The sequence below is a fragment of the Neophocaena asiaeorientalis genome, unplaced genomic scaffold (genome assembly GCF_003031525.2).
Source record: "Neophocaena asiaeorientalis asiaeorientalis breed wild unplaced genomic scaffold, Neophocaena_asiaeorientalis_V1.1 scaffold129, whole genome shotgun sequence".
NCBI lineage: Eukaryota > Metazoa > Chordata > Mammalia > Artiodactyla > Phocoenidae > Neophocaena > Neophocaena asiaeorientalis.
Window position 1 is genome coordinate 7409424 of NW_020172446.1, and position 19738 is coordinate 7429161.

The following is a 19738-nucleotide window of genomic DNA, read 5'->3' on the forward strand; positions in this document are numbered from 1 at the left end:
TTTGCCCACAAGCCATCTCCAGGGGAGTAAGCCAGAGGTCCTCAGCTAACCCCACACAGTCCTGTAGACTCTGGGTGGGGGCTTGCCTCCCCTCCCTTCCCTGCATGGTTTTCCCTTCCAGGCTCCCAGACCCACCCAGGAACTGCCCTGCCCGTCCTCACCTCAGGGGACCTTCTCTGAGCATCTTTCCTCCCTTCCTTTTCCATCATCACGAGTCTTGGGCTGCAGGCCCATTGAGGAGGAACAGTGCCTGCTTGGAAAGGGTAAAGTGGCTAGGGGAAGCAAGCTCGTTTCCCACCCAGCTCTGTCGGATCCACAGGCAGGCGAGGGCCAGAGCAGCCGGACGTTACCCACAATGGTAACATCCAAGGCCATAAATGCAAGGGGAGGCCGGTGGCTCTGACTGAGAAGTAGGAGGAGCTGCGTCCGTTCCTTTGTGTGTGACCGCGTGTGTGCGCACGTCTTGAGTGTTGAGTCTTGGCCCTTTGGTTCTTGTGTTAGTTACGGTCTGGATCAGGAGGGAGGGGACCCCACTCTCCAGTCATCGGAGTGAGTCCAAGGTCCAGGAATAAAGGAGGAGGGAGGCAGATGGAGGTGCAGAAAGGGGGATTGGCAGGGTTGAGGTTAGTGGGGTCACGTGGATCCTCCACCAAGCCAGACGTTCACGCAGCCTCCTTACCTGGGTCCCTGGAGGACAGGTGACAGGGACAGGCAGGGGCTGTGCCAGGGTAGCTGGGCCTGCCTGGGCTGAGGGGAGCCAGGCTGGGGTGGTGTCTGAGCCCCAGGGCCAGGGTTTCCTCTGGAAAGACGGTTCCCTCTGTAGGGAACATGGCTTCTCTCACGAAGGGGGGCTTGGGGTTGGAGCTGTCACCCCCATTGGCAGGACATGGGCTGGAACAAAGTACAGAAGCATTCTCTCCAGGTGGCAGTGGGGGTCCTTTGGTCATTTAAGTGGGACCAGGTTGGGGGCTGACTCTTGGCTGCTTCAGGGTGGGGCTCTGGAGAAGCAAACAGTTGCAAAATTGGGGGCTTTGTGTCTCAGCCTGGTCTTCTTAGGCTCTTAATTCTGTTATCCTTGCCTCTCCCTCCTGTCCCAGGATATAGCCAGGGCACGTCCTGGACACCAGAGTCCCTCGTCCGGAGACTCCCCCAGGTTCTGCCCAGCTGGCCCCGTGCGTGACCATCGCTCTGAAGGCTTTTCCGTGACACACATTCTCCCTACTGATTGGACTGTACACTAGCACTCCCTGGTCACCAGCAAGGGCCAGATGGAAAGTGGGGAGTGTGTGAGAGAAGCGGACTTGGCGCAGTCGTGTTGTCATGGTGACACAACTCTGTTTAGCTGCCTCTCCACGGTCCTAGCCCACATGGACTAAAATAAGTTTTACCTGCAACATACACAGCAGGCAGCCCTGTCTTCCCAAAGTCTGACCAGGGCGTGTGTGTGTGTGTGTGTGTGTGTGTGTGTGTGTGTGTTTAGGGACAAAGGGGTCCCCCCAGGGAGGATGAACTGAAAATGTTTACCCCTCTCCCCTTCTTTTCCTTCCCAGTCCTGTATCTCTTTAGACCTGTGGTTCTCAGACCTCAGCATCACAATCACCTGGAGAGATGGTTAAAACACAGATTCCTGGGCCCCATCACCCGGGAGTCTGGCGTGCACCTGAGAATGTGCATTTCTAACACGTTTCTGGGTGATGCTGTGGTGCAGGAACCACACTGGGAGTAGCCCTGCCTAAGATTTTAGCACATCCTGGCAAAGAAATGCACTGGCTCTATTTTCTGCATGTGTTAGACTGTGTCCTTAAGCCCAGCTGCTGTTAGAGGAGAGAGGGGAGGGGCAGACAGGCCCCCACTCACCTCTTCTGTGTTCTGTGGCCTAACAGGAAGCAGGAGCTGGCCAACAGCTCGGATGTGACCCTCCCAGACCGGCCGCTGTCCCCTCCTCTCACTGCGCCTCCCACCATGAAGGTAAGAGGCTTCTGCCGGTAAGTGGGGAGGGGAAGTGCGCAGGGAAAGTGCTGTTGCTTTGGCCCCTGGCCCGGCTGCTTCTGTCCCCATGGGGGCCTTGGAATGTCTCCACACCTCTGAAGGCAGCGTCCACTTGAGATTACCAGTGTAGGAGGAAAGTGTGATTGTGAGATTCGGGGGTGTCAAGGGGCAGTGAGGAAATAGACTGGGGCTGAATGGGGTGGGCGGGATGCTTGGTGATTAGCGAGAGGCCTTGCGGAGCTGTAGGTTCCGGCACAAGGGGCCCAGGCGGGAGTAAGTGGGGACACTCAGAATGCAGCTGGGAGCCTTACGGGGCTACTGCCCAGAAGGGCTGCCTGGGGCTGGGGGTGGGGAAGGAGGGGTCCTGTGGGCTGGGACCCTCCTGGGACTTGAATGGCACTTGTGCGCTGCTCTACCTGCCTCTGACTGGCCTCCTGGGCTGGCCCTGTCACCCTAACCTCTGTGGGAGAGTTGCCTTGGAGGTTCTGGGAGCCAGTAATTCTTTCCCTATTAGCACTTCATTCACAAGTCTCTCTCCTGGGAGACTACATCCCAGGACCCGGAGGGGGCTACATCCTCCCTACACTGAGCTCTCCCCCTTTACTGTTCAGTCTTCCTGGCAGGGTGGCCACATGGGCCTGAGCTGGCCCTCAGGGAGGACTTTGGTTCAGCCAGTAATCTTGCCTAGGCAGCAATGCACCTCCCTCACACTTTGCCAGGTGAGGACTAGGTCTGAAGACGTCACCTGAGTCATCTGAGGTCCTGGGGTTCTGCTACAAGGTGACTCACAGGGAAATAATTAGGTATCTCTTTCCTGGGAGTCCCTGTTGTGCCCCCTCTTCCCTGACCTAATCTGTTGCAAAGTGATACCCTCAAAGGAGGTAGATAAAAGCCATCTTCCCATTGTCATCCCACATTGAATGCCCATCACACACAGAACTGAGGGGGAATATCACAGAATGGCAGTCAGAGCCTGTCCTGGCTGAATTAGGAATGCAGGAGTAGGTAGGATGCAGGGCTGACCTAGAAGACAGCTCTGCTCTCCTCCTGGTGGGGTACTCAGGGGCATTGAAAGCCAGACCACTTTCATCAGCCTAGTCACAGTGCTGGCATCCGAGTCAGGTGCTGGGGTGGCTTGTTTGCACAGGGTATTACTGAGACATGTCGCCATTCTGAGTTTTAGTCCCTTGGTCTGCAGAGTTGGGTGTGGGATGCTTGTCTCTGCTCATGGATGGCGGGAGTTTGCAGGGAGGAATTCTGAAAGTCTCCTAGGAGGAGTCACTGAGTTCTCTTGGCAGGCTTTACTTATGTGCTCATTTAATTTACCCAACACCCAATATTTATTTGAATGTTGTGTTAGTCAAGACTCTTGGTGGCAAGTGACAGAAACATAACTCGCTTTGGCTTAAGCATAAAAGAAAATTTATTGCCTTCGTAATGGCAAGTATAGACTCCAGGCACGGCTGCATCCACGATATCCGTCTCTTACCATTTCTCTTCTGTGTTCCATCCTTTGTCAAGCTCTGGCTCTGTGGTGGCAGATGGGGACAGTAGCTCCTACTTGCTAAGTAACTCCAGTGGAAAGAAGAGTATCATTTTCCCCCGAGTGGTTCTAACAAAAGTCCCAGGGAGGAAGCTCATTGGCTGGGCTTAGGTCACATGTCTATCTCAGAGATGGAGGGCTCTGATTGGCCAGACCTGGGTCTCTTGCCCACCGTGTAAACCAGTGGTCCCCAACTTTTTTGGCACCAGGCACCGGTTTCGTAGAAGACAGTTTTTCCACAGACTGGCGGTGGGTGGGGGGGGTGGAATTTCTATTATTACTACATTGTAATATATAATGAAATAATTATACAACTCACCATAATGCTGACAGGAGGTGGAGCTCAGGTGGTAACGCGAGCGATGGAAAGCAGCTGTAAATACAGATGAAGCTTCGCCCGCCACTCACCTCCTGTGGTGTGGCCCGATTCCGAACAGGCCGCAGACCGGTCGGTACTGGTCCACGGCCCGGGGGTTGGGGACCCCGGTCTAAACTGTAAGAACGGATAATGGGGGAGGGGTGGCGGTTTAAAGGAAAATTGAAGATGCTACAACGAGAGGAAGAGGAAACGGATGCAGGGCAGGCAAGACCAACAGCTTTCTACTACACGTGCTGACCATGTGCCAGGTCTAGTGCTGAGCACTGGGCACCTAGTAGCAACAAGGCAGTATGATCCCTGTTCTCTTGGAGTTTGTCATCCAGCTATGGAGACAAAAGTTGAAAAAATAATTTCAAGAATGAAGGATGGACAGTTAGGTGTGATGAATGTTCCAAAGGAGAAGCACAGCATAGCTCAGACAATATAAGGTCTGTGGGGGGGAGATCTAATCGAGCCTTGGAGAGGGTCAGGGAGGGCTTTGAGGAAGTGGTGCTTAAGCCGAACCCTGAGAGTGGAGTAGGACTTAGTGAAGCACAACTGCAGTCAAGGTGGAGGAGAGTGTTCTAGATGCTTATCACTCAGAGTGAGGCCAAGCGACCAGCTGCACCTGCCTCATTGGGGAGCTCCTTAGGAATGCAGACTCTCAGGCCTCACTGCAGACCGCTGCATCAGGACCTGCATTTTACCACATTCCCTAGTGATTCACATGCACATCTCAGCTCCGGAAGCACTGCTGTAGGCTCCGTCCTCCCTGAGGCGGGAGAGAAGTTTATTCTCGAGGAACAAGAATGGCTAGAGGAGGGAGACGCAAGAGGGAAGAGATGTGGGAACATATGCATATGTATAACTGATTCACTTTGTTATGAAGCAGAAACTAACACACCATTGTAAAGCAGTTATACTCCAATAAAGATGTAAAAAAAAAAAAAAAAAGAATGGCTAGAGCGCTCACAGTTAGGGACCAAGAGGCAGACTCTTGGGAGTTTTGCCTAAGATTTTGGGCTTTATCCTAACTAGGGGCATCGAAGTCATTGAAGGTTTTAGTCAGAGGAGTAAGGTGACAGGACTTTTGCAAAGTCACCCTGGCTCGTATGCAGGATGTGTGGGACGGAACGGAGTGGAAGCGGGATGAGTGGGGAGGCCACTGCAGGAGTCCAGTGGGAGAGGACTGACTCTGAAGGGCCTGTGACCACCTGGAAGTGGTCAGATCTCAGAGATCTCCCAGGAGGTGGATTGGTGAGATATGAGGATTTGGGGAGAGGTAGGAAGCAAGAATGGTCCCAGATTTGGATCAACCGGATAAACGATACAGCCATTCTCTGAGAGGGGGTGACCCAGGAGGGAGGATGAGGCTTTAAGTTCTAAGTGCTGAGTTGGACATGCTTGAGGCACCAATGGGGGTGTCACTGAGCAGCTGGGTATTTGGGGGCCAGGCTCAGAAGAAGGGTGTGACTGGAGATAAAAATCTGGAGTCTTTTTTGTAGAGATGGGAATTGAAGCTGGGGGTGGAGGTGGGGGTGGGTTGGTGAACTCTCCAGGGAGAGGATGGAGTGGGAAGATGGGAGATTCCAGGGGTGGCCTCCCCAGGGAAAGGCTGGTGTGGATGAGGCTGGGGACATGGTGAGAGGGATGGGCAGATGTGTCAACTACGGTGGAGAGGCCAAGGACTACGTGGAGCTTATGGTGGCCTCTGGGGTTAGTGTCCTGGTGGCTACTTAAAGCTACGATGCTCATTTACCTCTCCCCAGCCTGCTCAGAACAGAGGGAGCCGCCGTGTCGGGACTGCACTTACCAAGTCACGTTGTTAGGCCAACGCGCCCTTGCATTGAGTTCAGGGCAGCGACTGCGTCCTGTTCTGTGGGTTCCTAGTTCTGGTCGATGTTTACGGTGCGTCGACTATGCTGGAATCCAGGTTGGAGGAGCAGGCACTTCCCTTCCACTCCTCTGGTTTTGTCTGAATCTCCTATCCCAGCAGACCCTCTTTCTCCAGGTAATGCTCTTCTAAATTAAGCCAGAATACAGGGACTTCCCTGGTCGTCCAGTGGTTAATCTCCGTGCTTCCACTGCAGAGGCCACAGTTTCGATCCCTGGTCGGGGAAGTTTGCATGCTGCACGGTGCGGCCAAAAAAAAAAAGCCTGAATACGTGTGTTCTTCAAGATGTGGACTGAAGCCCCCTCCTTCCCTATCACTTTCACCTGTGGAGTCACCTGTGCAGGTCTGGGCTCCCGCCTGCGATGTGCTCTCCAGGGTGGGATTAGGCGTCTGCTTTGCTGATACCTCCCAACTTCCCCAGGTTATTACTGCATATCGAGGTCTGAGACACTGAGGGTGGAGGCTGGAATCTCTCCAGGGTCACTGGCCCTGGAGTTCCATCAGCGCCCCCCTCCCTCCCAGCATCTGGGCAGTGGAGGAGGGTCTCACTTGGTTCCCTTGGCAGTGCAGGCTTGGGTTAGGGGTGGCAGTGAAACCCCTTTGGTATTGAGTAGCTTGGGAGTCAGAAAGTGTCAGGGATGGGTGATCCATTTCCTTTTTAGGGAAGCTGGAGGCCAGGAGGTGGGAAATGACTTGGCCAAGGTCCCATTGAAGATAGGTGTGTTCCTCCTGTAGTCATAGAGTAAGTTCAGTTCTAAGACCCAAACCATTTTTGATAAGGTGCTCTCATCCCACCCCACACACCAGGGACAACCTCCTCTAGTTGCTTCCCCCATTGGGAAGGGACTGCTGGAGCAGAAGCTGGCCTCCAGCCCGAGAAGCGCCCTCCACTCCCCAGGCCCCTGCCCCCCACTGGCATGCCTGCTGCAACTGGTCCTTTACGCCCCCTTCTCCACCTCGTTGTGTTTGTGGTTTTCAAGGGATTTTTTTTTTTCTCGCTAATATGAAACTGAGGAAAAGCCACCAAAGAGACGCCGAGCAGATGGGCAGAATGAGAGGCCAGTTCCCAACCAGAATTCAAGCTGTGGATGGTGCAGGATGGGCTGGGAGAGGGGTTTGGGGCTGTCTCCTTGGGAATGCTGTGAATTGTTTCCCCACATCTTTTGTGATCTGGTTTTCATGCCCAAATGGATCACCAGGCACCAAGGAGAGCAGGTGTGTGCCCAGCATTGCGCTAGGCCCCGTGTGGTCAGACTGAGGCTGCCGTCCTCGTTCCTCAAAGAACCTGCTGTCTTCGGTGGGCCTTAACCGAGCAGAAGAAACCATATGGCTGAGCATGTGATAAGCTGCAGTGTGTCATCTCAGTGGGGGGGGCGGGGAGTGAGGATGGCCTCATGGGGAGGTGGGTGGGGGAGTTGGAAGAGACCCTAATGGCAAGCACGGGGGTTGAGTGACCCCCTGGGACCGACCATACAACAGCCTTTTGGGCGTGAAGGGGTTGGGATCGACCCTCCTGATTCTTTTCCAGCTCACAGTAAGTGCACGGGGCGTTCTATCGAAGGTGGTGATGCTGGGACTTGGCGTGAATTGTCACACTCGTCTCTGGAGCCCCACCAGGGCTGGGCTGGCCCGGTCAGCTGGGAGGTGACCCTTTCTCAGCCTTCTCCATCCCTCTTTGTGCCAGTCTGAGGACAGCCTCCTCCACCCCAGACCTTCTCCTTTCCCAAAGAGAACAGGGAGGGCTGGGGTGCCCGCTGTGGGGGGAGCAGAGAGTCTCATGCCTGCTTTGCCCCCCTGGTCCTTTGCTCTCCATCGCTCACCGATGCCCGCAAAACCCTCAGTGATGGGTCAGGCAGGTGCAAGGTCCCCCCATGTTGGGGAAGAAAGTGGAGGTCAGAGGTGCCTTCTCTGCACTTCCTTCATTCCCTTTGGACAGAGCTGTGCTGGGTCTCGGCCTCCTACCCTCCCAGGCTCCCGAACTGCCCACCAGACACTTTCTGGCCTGGGTGGGGAGGCGCTGGGGTTTCCTTTCCAGCCTGTAGCACTGCCCCAGGCCCGATGCCATCTCTTACTTTGCCTGTGGTTCCTGCCCCCTGTCTTCTGTTCTCACTGGGAAAAGAGATCACCCACCTGCCTCTGTCAGGGTTGAGTGAGGGGCTGTCAGCCCCTGTCACATCTACCAAGTTTGTATGGACGAGATGAGGAGGCGTTTGTGGGAAGGATGTCGGGACCCCTCTTGGGAGGAGGCAAGAAGGGCTCAAGGACACCAGCAAGGGGGTTTGGTTTCCCCTCTTCAAGAAAGCTCTGCAGTTGGGGGCATGACAGTTGGGACAAGCGTTTGTTGCGGCCCATGACCACTGCTGCGGGAGGTTTAGCTGGCTTTCTTGTTGGCGCTCCTAGGAGAGCTGTCTCTGGTCCCCACGCAGACCCTATTTATGTTGCTGGTCCAGATGCTATCTTCTCAGGAACCACTTCCCAGGAGGCCTCTGATTTCATACAGCCCAGTGGACAGGGGAGCCCAAGGGCAGTGCAGATGCGAGGGGAGCTTAATCTGGCTCTGCATCTGTTGGGGGGCACCTTGGAGGCTTAGAGAGCCGGGAGATGTCTGTGTGTGCACCACCTGCATGAACCCACCCCTCTATTGTACCTGATTTTGTTCATTGTTTTTTTTTTTTTTTTTTTTGCGGTATGCGGGCCTCTCACTGTTGTGGCCTCTCCCATTGTGGAGCACAGGCTCCGGACGCGCAGGCTCAGTGGCCATGGCTCACAGGCCCAGCCGCTCTGCGGCATGTGGGATCTTCCCAGACCGGGGCACGAACCCGTGTCCCCTGTATCTGTTCATTGTTTTAAGGCCAACTAACCTACACTTCTTGCAAATTACTTTAGGTGTAACCGGATTTTAAAAATTTACATACATTGAAATGCATAAATCTTGACTGTGTACTTTTATTAATGGATACACCCATGGGACCCATACTCTGATTCAGATAGGGGACCTTTCTCTTCCCCCAGAATGTTCCACTATGTCCCTTCCTAGTCAATCCCAACCCCCTCCCCTCGGGAAGCAACCAGTATTCTGATTTTTTTTTTCCACTGTAAATTAGTTTTGCCTGTTCTAGAACTGAATTTAAAAGGAGTCACGGGGACTTCCCTGGTGGTCCAGTGGTTAAGACTCTGTTTCCAGTGAGGGAGGCACGAGTTGGATCCCTGGTCAGGGAACTAGATAAAAAAAAAAAAAGATAAAAGGAATCACATAATCTGTACTTGTTTGTGTCCAGCTCAGCATAATATCTGTGAGATTCACCCATGATGTAGAGCGTATCAGTAGTCTGTTCCTTTTTATCCCCACTGTATGAATACAACACAGTTTGTTTATTTTCCTGTTGAGCGACATTTGGCTTGTTTCCAGTTTTGAGCTATAATGAATAACCAAATGCTCTGAATATTCTGGTATAAGTTTTGTTTTGTTTTGGACATGTGTTTTCATTTCTCTTAGGTAAATACCTAGAGGGAAATGGCTGGGTCAAAGGGGAGGTGAATGTTTAACTTTATATCAAACCGCCAAACTCTTAGCCAGGTGGTTGTGCCATTTTATGTCCCTACCAGCAGTGTTGTGAGAGCTCTGACTGCTTCACATCCTTGTCAACGTTTGCCATTGTCAGTCTATTTAATTTTAGCCACTTGAGTGGGTGTGTAGGGAGGGATATTTCATTGTGGCTTTAATTTGCATTTGTCTGATGACTAATGACGTTGAACACTTTCTCATACGCTTGGGGACCATTCTTACAGTTCCTTTGTCCCTCCTCCCCCTTTAAAATGGAGTTGTTTGTCTTCCTGTAGGCATTCTTTACATATTCTAGATACAAGCTCATTCCTTGTCTTAACAGTGTCTTTGACGAACAGAAGTTTTGATTTTGATGATGTCCAATTTATGGACTTTTTTTTCATTTTGTGTCTGTAGCCTTCTTTGCTTATTCCATATCACAAAGATTTTCTTCCATATTTTCTTCTAGAAGCTGTCTAGTTTGAGCTATAGATCTAAGATCCATCTCAATTTAATTTAATTGTGTGGCATGATATAGGCATTGTTGGGCAGCAAGCCTTATACTTGCCCAGCCTCGAGACAGAAAGCCTCGAGAAGGAAGAGCCCAGAGTCAGTGACAGAGACATCGATGGTTTAATGGACAGGGGATCTTACATGTCTGAAGCAAGGTCCTGGAGTGACACCGCACTGTGTGAGGCAGACGAGGGCAGGACAGGGCAGCAGTCTTCACTACTGGAGGGGAGAGGGAGGATACCCGTTATAGTGGGAATTGACATCAGGTTGGCTCATTGGTTACCAGGGAAACCAGCAGAGGCGCACGTCCTTCACCACGCCTTTGCGCCTTTGATACGCTATCATGGTGGAGGTGTTCTGATCTAAAGACGAGAACCAGCTGGGTCGGAGTTGGGGGCAAGTATGTAGGCATTTACTGATTAGCCTCTGTGACTAAGAGGGAAAGTCTGTCAGGTGAGTAGGGTGTAGGTGAGGCAGGGACCAGTTGAGCAGGGGGACGTATAGTGAGCAAGAGAATAGCCATCTTGAGTGGCCTGATGGTACCGGTATCTAGGTCCATTTATTCCCATATGGATATCCAGTCATTGAAAAGACTTAGGGTTGCTTTGGTACCTTAGTCAAAAATCCGCTGGCTATGTACATGCACCCATGCACGTGTATGGTTGTCTCTGTAAGCCGTGATGTTTCTCCAGATCAGGACTGGCAAATGTGTGACACTTGTGCCGCCCCACCAGCCTTCTGCCCCTATGGCAGTTGTTAGTAATGATCATGGCACCCTTGCCCATGAGTTTAGATGTGGATTCAGAGTCCTCTCCAGCAAAGCCCTGCAGGTAGCCACCGCCAGTCATTTGAGCTGACACTGGAGATGAATTGCTTCTGGCATCTCTGATTGAACTTGGTGGAAGAGGTTAAGTTGTTTGCTCCATGTCCCACAGCTGGTGAGGGCAGGGCCAGGCTTTGGACTCAGGTCTGTCTGTGTGGCTCGGAAGCCTGTGCTGTTTTACCACACTCCGGACTGCTTTCCGTGAGTCATGTGAGCATGTTACTTAATCTCCCTGACCTCCAGTTTCTTCCCCTGTAGAATGAGGACAATGGCCACCTGGAGGAGCGGGTGTGAGGAGTAATGAGGTAAACCATGACGCGGCTAGTGGGGTGCTTAACACATAGTGGGGGCTCAGTAAGTGGTTGCGATAATAATGATAATTATGATGGTGATGACGGTGATGGTGATGGTGATGATGATGGTGGTGGTGTTGATGGTGATGATGTCGATGACGATGTAGTTCTTGCCCTTGAGAAACATCCAGAGGGCTTCTCTCTAGGGAACTGGGAGCCACTAGCACGTGAGAGTCCTTTGCCTGTTCCCATGGAGCCTTCTGAACTGGAGGCCCCGGGGGGGCGCCCTGCCTCCTAGCAATTGCTAATGGAGCCCAAACCTCAGGCTTTGGCCTAGGCATCCAGTTCGCTAGGGCCTTATTCCTTCTCTCCTTTGTTTCAGGGGCACAGGCCAGCTGGGCTTCCAGAATTGTCTCTCTGGGAACCCTACCTCTCTCCTTTGATTCTCCAGCCCATCTCCCTTTCCTTCTGACAGGCCACATGGTCTCCCCCATCAGGGAGGTTAATCCAGTTCCTTTGACCTGGACCCAGATCCCTTTGAGGCTCTTTCTCAAAAAGGTGACACATATGGAGTAGGAGTTAAGAACACAGTTTCTGGAGCCAGCTTGCCTGGTGTAAGGCTTTGCCATTTCCTAGCTGTGTACCGTCTCTGGGCCTCAGTTCCCTCATTTGTAGAGTAGGGATATGGGAGTACCTGCCACGTGTGGTTGTGATGGGGATTAATAGAGATGATGTACGTTTATCACTTAGAGGCGCGTGGCGTGTGCTGCAGAAATGTTAGTACTTATTATTCCTCCAGAGAACAGCAATGCTCAGAGGGAAGGTCTGGAAGGAAGTACACTGATTTTTCTATTGCTAATATAGTTCCTCCTCAGGACTCCCTGATGCCCTGCCTGATACCCAGGACTGAGGTGCCTCTCCATAACCAATGAACAAAAATTGAAATTGCATTTTGTGTGATTGGCCCCACCTGAGCCCTGTGTACCAGACCCAAAACCCTGCCTGATAAGTATGGATGACAGTAAGGGTATTGGAAAAAGGCCCAAACCAAAGATCCTGCCCAGCAAACTCAGATGGACCTAGGGGAGGGGTCTTTAGGGAGGAAGCATCCCTCTGGATCATGTTCCCATCACTTGAAGTCAGGCTGCCCTGAGCTAATCAGTGTTCACAGACCAGGTGGTCCCCATGGTGATAGGGAGAAACTGTAAGGCCGTTGTCCTCATGAAGGATTTTGGGATTGGACTGAGCGGAGATCTGGATAATTCAAGGCCATGGAGTGTCCCGGGGTTGGCCTTGGAATGCATTTTATAATCTGTTTGTCCCCATCAGAAGGTTCCTTCCTAATTCCTTTTGCCTGCGGCTAGTATTGAAACGAGTCTATGTTTCTAGACAGATACTGACCTTGTGCCCTGATAGAGCACTTGGCATTCAGGGCGTCTCCTTGGGGATGCTTCGCATGCTGCTGTAGCCCCAGTCATGCCACCTGCCTTTGAAGGCCTGGCAGCTGTCCTACCCCATAACTTAGCCTCTAGTTTACAACATCCCTGCTTGTTTTGGTCCTGCCTTCCCCGATGGACAACCCTGGGTCTGGCACACAGAGCCCGGGCCTGGCCCTGGGCCTTAGTAACAACTGTGTGACATTGTGAAGTTCGGTCATCTCCTAGGAACCTCAGTTCCTTCATTTGTGGGACTAAGCCCACCCCGTAGGGTTGCTGTGAGGATTACAGGAGGAAGCGGGTGGGCAAGGGCTTCATGCCAATATAACGCCACCCAGGTGTTATATTGGTATGTGATGGATACTCGTGGTTTTTATCGTGGGCAGTGAGCTAAATACTTGTGTGGTGGTTTCATCGATGATCCCACTCCTCTTCTGGCTGCCATAGACACTTCTGCACTGAGACTGGCTCTGGAGTGGGGTCCTGCCAGATTCCATGCCCCGCCTCGCATCCCCACCCCATGCATGCTTAGGGGTCATGTCATTGACCTGACACTCAAGCCCGGTGTGTCTGGTGCTTTGTGGGACAGTGGACAGTGGGTTTTGTGTTTGTTCCTGGAGGGAGTCACCCCTGCACTATGAGTCCCGTAGGTACCTCCTGTGCGTCCCCCTCCTGTTGGCTTTTTTCCCCTGGACCCCTAGTAGATTCCCTGTTCTTGGATGAGTGTGGAGATGGTGTTTCAGGCCTTAGGGTGTCTGTTCATTTCCTGGGGCCACTGTAACAAATTACCACAAACTTCGTGGCTTAAGACAACAGGAATTTATTCTCTCACAGTTCTGGAGGCTGGAAGTCTGAAAGCAAGGTGTCGGCGGGGCTGCGCTCCCTCCAAAGGCACTAGAGGAGGCAGATCCTTGCTTGCTTCTGTAGGCGTGTAGGTGGCTATAGGCATTCCTGTGGTTTGGGGCTGCATGATTCCACTCTGCCTCCGTCTTCACATGGCCTTCTCGTCTCCCTGGGCCTGTGGGTCTCTTATAAGGATTTAGGGCCCACCTGGATCCACCTGGCTCTCATCTCAAGATGCTTAATTATGCCTGAAAAGACCGTGTTTCCAAATCGGGTCACATTCACAGATTCTTGGGTGGACATAGCTTTTTTGGGGGGCACCATTTAACCCACTATAGGGTGTGAGCGGCCCTCTTTCAGGAGCCCCCGATGGGAGGCTGGTGAGGCCCAGAAGCTATGCCAGCACCTGCTTACTTTTGTGTAGTTGGAGGTCATTCAGGTGTGACTGCAGGTGTGTGTATGTGTGTGATGGGGCAGGGCGTTGCTGGAGCAGGGCTGGGAGGAACTGGCCCAATGCAGCCCCAGCTCCACGGCCCGAGGGGACAGGACATGTTCTCCTATCCTTGTTGTCACAGGGCCTGGTACATAAGGGGCCCAGAGCAGGTGCTTCATAAACACTTAGTGGTCGGTGCTTAATACATAGTCATAATAGGTGATTTATGAATTCTCATCAATTGATCCAGCCTTGAGAATGTGGCATTGAACTAAAAAAGCCCAGTACTTTCTTGGAGAATTTTTCTTTTTTTAATAAATTTATTTATTTATTTATTTTTGGCTGCGTTAGGTCTTCGTTGCTGCACGCGGGCTTTCTCTAGTTGTGGCGAGCCGGGGCTATTCTTCGTTGCAGTGCACGGGCTTCTCACTGTGGTGGCTTCTCTTGTTGCAGAGCATGGGCTCTAGGCACGTGGGCTTCAGTAGTTGTGGCACGTGGGCTCAGTAGTTGTGGCTCACGGGCTCTAGAGCACAGGCTCAGTAGTTGTGGTGCATGGCCTTAGTTGCTCCGGGGCATGTGGGATCTTCCTGGACCAGGGCTCGAACCCATGTCCCCTGCATTGGCAGGCAGATTCTTAACCACTGCGCTACCAGGGAAGCCCCATCTTGGAGAAATTTTATAAGATATTTTTTTTTTTGCAAGTGAACAGCAACCCCTCACCCCACACCCTATTTTAAATAAAGTGTTACATGCTTCTTATAAAAAAATGTAAGCAATTGTAAAGTATAAAGTAAAAAAATCCAAAACAAAACTCTAGTAATAATCCCACTATCCAGCCATATTCATCATTACCATTTGCTAAGCCTCGAGACATCTCGGTGTCATGCACACAGACAGAGGCATAAATAAATGGGATCTGACTTACTTCACTCTGTATGACAGACTCTAGGTCCATCCACCTCACTACAAATAACTCATTTCGTTTCTTTTTATGGCTGAGTAATATTCCATTGTATATATGTGCCACATCTTCTTTATCCATTCATCCGTCGATGGACACTTAGGTTGCTTCCATGTCCTGGCTATTGTAAATAGAGCTGCAATGAACATTGTGGTACATGACTCTTTTTGAATTCTGGTTTTCTTAGGGTATATGCCCAGTAGTGGGATTGCTGGGTCGTATGGTAGTTCTATTTTTAGTTTTTTAAGGAACCTCCATACTGTTCTCCATAGTGTCTGTATCAAGGTACATTCCCACCAACCGTGCAAGAGGGTTCCCATTTCTCCACACCCTCTCAAAGTGAGAGAGTGGCATGGACATATATACACTACCAAATGTAAAATCGATAGCCAGTGGGAAGCAGCCGCATAGCACAGGGAGATCAGCTTGGTGCTTTGGGACCACCTAGAGGGGTGGGATAGGGAGGGTGGGAGGGAGACGCAAGAGGGAAGAGATATGGGAACTTATGTATATGTATAACTGATTCACTTTGTTATAAAGCGGAAACTAACACGGCATTGTAAAGCAATTATACTCCAATAAAGATGTTAAAAAAATAAAATAAATAAATAAATGGGATTGTATCATTTGTGCTCATTTGTAATAAAAAAGAGTTAAATTCGATTTTATTTGCATTTAATTAGTGAAGAGAAAACCAGGTGGCTCAGAAGGAATCACTGAAGTTTAGATAAATTTTTCTGCTCCAGAAGAGATAGTAACCCCTGTAAGAGTCCTCTAAAGATGAGGTAAATTATTCTATTAAATTATTTTATTTAAAAAATACGGACAGATGCTCTGCTACTGTTTCTAGAGTTTTCCCTTCCCAGGGACTCACCCTGGTGGGTGGCCTGGGCTCAGAGGAGACCAGCATTGCATCTCGCCCCAGAGATGATGATTCTGAAAATCCACTGGACCCCCGATGGCTCCCAGCACCGCTGCCTTGTGGATGTCCAGTTGAGTTTCAGGACGGCATTTGAGGGTCCCTTTGGGGTGGTTATTCCATGGTCGGGAGAGCCAGGCTGTGAGATGTAGGAGACAGGGGCTACGCCTTGTGTAGCTCCGTCTCCTCATGCTTGATGGCCCTGTGTTGAACTGGGAAGATGTGATGTCCACCCTTTGAGGGTATGATGGCTGCGAGAACACCAAGCCCCAGAAACCATCTCGGAGAGTGACCCAAGAAGGGACATGACCTCCACTGAGTGGTCTGGTGGTCCCTGCTTGGGTGTGGAAGCAAGGGTGGCCTGGGTATGCTCAGAAAATCCTTGGAAGATCCTCTCCCTGTCACTTCCCCATGAGGGGATGCATCCTGGCATCTGGGGTGGGGGGAGAGCGGGTCCCTCAAACATTAGAATAGTGAAGGAGAAAGCAGGTCAGGAACCATGGTGAGATCTGAAGAGCAGGAAGGTGGGTCTTCAAAGCCTGGGAGGATTCAGTAAGTGTCAGGGATGGGCCTTGTCACCCCAAGAGCAAAGCTGAGCCACAGATCCAGAGCCTGGAGGTACCTGAGGTTAGTGCTGGCAGCAGAGGTGGGAACCTTGAAACCCAGGCCTCCCAGGTCATCGGTCCAGCCTGAGTTGTCATGGACAGGCGGGGTCCCAGGTCCTGCTGGCATGGCATGGTCCTCTGTCATCTCCTGGGCAGCCTTTCTCCTTGCTTGTGGGTCCCAGGCCCAGTGAAGGTCAGGAATCCACACCTGGTTTCCTGAAGATCAGCAAAGAGTTTCAAGGCAGTTATCAAAATATTGTTCATCCGGGACTGTGACTATGTGTCACAGAACATTTCAGTTATGCAGAGCAGGGGCGTGGTGCTAGAGTGTCAGAGTTCCTTCCTGCCCATGGTTACATTGGCCTTGTATCTGTCGAGAGGTCTGTATTAGTGTCTTATGGCTGCTGAAACAGGTGTTGACAAACGTAGTAGTTTAAGACAACACAGATTTATCATCTCAGCGTTCTGGAGGTCAGAAGTCTGCAATGGGTCTCACTGGGCTAAAATCGAGGTGTCCATGGGGACGCATTCCTTCTGGAGGCTCTAGGAGAGAATTTATTTCGTTGCCTTTTCCAGATTCTAGAAGGCCACCTGCATTCCTTGGCTCCCAGCCCCATTCCCCCATCTTCAAAGGCAGCAACATTGATTGGGCCAGGTCCTTCCCACACTGCCATCGCTCTCATTCTCTCTCTTCTGCCTCCTTCTATTATAAGGACTCTTTTGTTTATATTGGGCCTACCTGGGTAATCCAGGATCCTCCTCTCACCTCAGGGCCAGCTGATCAGCAACCTTAATTCCCTCTGTCTCCATTAACCTCACATATTCACAGGTTCTGAGGATTAAGGACAAGAACGTCTTTTGTAGGTGGGTGTTATTCAGCTGTGACTAGCTCAGGCCACCTTCATGGTTCAGTAGGAGAGGCTGGGTCTTGTTAGAACTGGGTTCCTTATCTGTAAAATGGGGGAGATTTTTTTACCCCTAGTGGAAACCCTAGAGGCCCAGCACACAGTAGGTCTTCCATCTGTGGGATCCTATGATTCTATGGCTGATACTTTGCTTGCCTGATTTCATTGCTTTGTGAGCCCATGACTGATTATATGATTTCAAATGTCCTCCCCTGACCATGGGGTTCGGAGGGTAGGCATGTCACATGTCCCTAAACTTTTCCACGGAGAAAAGAAGGTCACACAGTGTTCACGTCGTCAATCCAGAGCTGAGATGTGACCTTGATTTTGTTACCTTCAGTCAGCAACTTGCCCATCTCCCATCCAGGTGGAAAGATAACCCCTCATAGAGGAAAAAAATGACACACGTGAGCTTCCAGCCCTGATTTGGCATTGTCCAGTCTTCCCTTGGAAGGAGGTGCCATGGCCTGTCTCCGTTCATACGTGTTCATCTTCCTCCCATCTAGCCTGAACCTTTCTTCTTGCAAGTTCAGCCTGCTGGCTCTCAGTTTGGCTGGCAGGGAAACAGCAAAGCTGGCCACGAGGTTGATAACAACACCAAATCCCAGTGATCTGCTTCTAACAGATCCCATTCCAAAGTGTCACCACTTCCGTCGCAGGACCACCCTCTGCTTCTTGCTGTTAGAGCGGACTGTGTGTTGTGGGTGTGAGGTCACCTGGGGGCTGAGGCGGGGAAGGAGTGGTAGGGGAGAGAGGCACTTCATTGTGCGGAGACTAGCCATGCTTAGATAACCCTCCCCAGGCGACCTGCCTGGCATGGAAAGTCCCCCTCCTGGTCCCCCAGGTCAGATAGTGTTGCCTGGCTACGGGGTAACCAGCAAGGCTCTGGCAGGGAGAGTAAACAGGCACACACGTTTAAAATTTAATATTCCCCGGGAGGGTAAACACTCGAGCAGGGCCTTACGGCGCACCGATAATCTCTAATTCTCCGTGCTCCGTGAGTGTGTGTGTGTGCGTTGGGGGTGAGGCATCACCAAGACCCAGATGGTCTCTTCTGGGAATCGGCCATCAGCTGTTGTGAGGGACGGGCAGGGGTGGGCGAGTTACAGCTTCAGCCCCATGACGACTGTCCCCCTGGTCACCTGGGCAAGACTCCTGGGACACCCTGGCGTAGCCTGGACTCCTCTGCTGGGATGGAGCGTTGAGGGCACGGGGATCTGGGGGCGGCTGCTCCAGATTCTGCCTTGGACTGCAGAGAGATCGCTATGGTGGGCCAGGCCCCTGTGGAAGGCATAGACCACACGGGGCACCCAACATCAGGGATGAGTGGGGGCTGAAATCGGCAATCTGCTGGCCAACTGGGTATCTTGTGAGGGGCTGTCTGACGAGAGGGAAGGATGCCTTTTTCCAGTTGGTTCACCCAGAGGGGTGCCCTGTTCTAATTCCCACAAAGGCACTTCGCAGGCAAGCCTTGGTCCTGCTAAAAGGAAAGTCATTATGCTGGTTGAGGCCCAGAGACCACTTTCAGGGTGCCAAGCATCACAGGGCTTGTTCCCAGGCAGCTCCCTTCTCTCCTGAGGAGGCGCAGGGGTCCCAGCAGCTGTGGGATATGGGGGAGGTGGGCAGACTCACCCTCTCTGTGTGGGGTGGGAAAGTAGGCTAGCATCCTCTTAGCTGGAGGTGCACAAATGGCTGCTTGGGGCATCTCCCGGCACTTGGTTGGGGAGACCCTGGGGTGGTGTCCTAGTAAGGTCATTCCCGGCAGGGATCATTTGACAGCAGTGGGTGGTCTACAGCCAGTGAGGCTGATTATTTTCCTGGGATGTGCTTCGTGCTTGCTCCTCTTCCGTTGCTTGGGCTTCCTCCTCACCCCCCACACCGCAGCCTCCCTCCTTCTTTCTAAATCTCCTCACTCAAAGGTGCAGCTTGGATGCCACCTCCCCCATGAAGCCTTCCCTGAACTCCTCCAGCAGGAGTTTGTATCACTTGGTCTTCTGCACAAGAACACCTTACACGTGGAAGTGCCAGTGAAATCCCTTCATTTACTTGGCTAATATTTATTGGTCACCTGCCATGGATTAAGGACTGCTTTAGGGCCTGGGGACACAGCAGGGAAGCCAGCAGACACGATTCCTGTGGACACGGAACTTACTGTCCAGTGAGGGAGATGGACGGTAGTTAAGAAAGCCATCAGACAACAGTAGCTTCTGATCAGTGCCCCGAAGAGAGACACAAACATGGCGTTTGGGGAGGGGCATCATTTCGAGGGTGCTATTTGAGAATATTGTGTCTGTGGCAGGGAGAAATGGCTTTGCCAGGGGGCTCAAGGAAGGCCTGGAGGAGGTAACATTTTAGCTGAGCCCTGAAAGGTGAGAAGGAATGGCCGTGTGAAGAGCTGGGGGTGTGTCTGGGTGCCAGATATAACAAGTGCAAAGGCACCGAGGCAGGGAAGAATCTGTTCTTTTTTTTTTTCTTCTTTTCTTCTTTTTATTGAAGTATAGTTGATTTACAGTGTTGTGTTAGTTTCAGGTGTACAGCACAGTGATTCAGTTATACATAAATATGGGGTTGGCCAAAAAATTCGTTCGGGTTTTTCCGTAATATGTTACAGAAAAACCCGAACGAGCTTTTTGGCCAAACATGTATGAATATATGTGTGTATGTGTGTGTATATATATA

The 19738-nt window shown here is 51.6% G+C and overlaps 1 protein-coding gene across 4 annotated transcripts in view; it reads left to right on the forward strand.

The window, feature by feature from the left end:
• The window catches only part of RAP1GAP2 (RAP1 GTPase activating protein 2), a 185617-nt gene that overhangs the window by 79241 nt on the left and 86638 nt on the right, over positions 1-19738 (forward strand). For all 4 annotated transcript variants that reach the window (XR_003001888.1, XM_024735479.1, XM_024735490.1 and 1 more), the window contains one exon: positions 1884-1968. Coding sequence is in view for 3 of the 4 variants with exons in the window: in XM_024735479.1 (XP_024591247.1) it covers positions 1884-1968 (85 nt within the window). In the remaining variant the exon portion in view is untranslated. The remainder of the gene's footprint in view (positions 1-1883; positions 1969-19738) is intronic.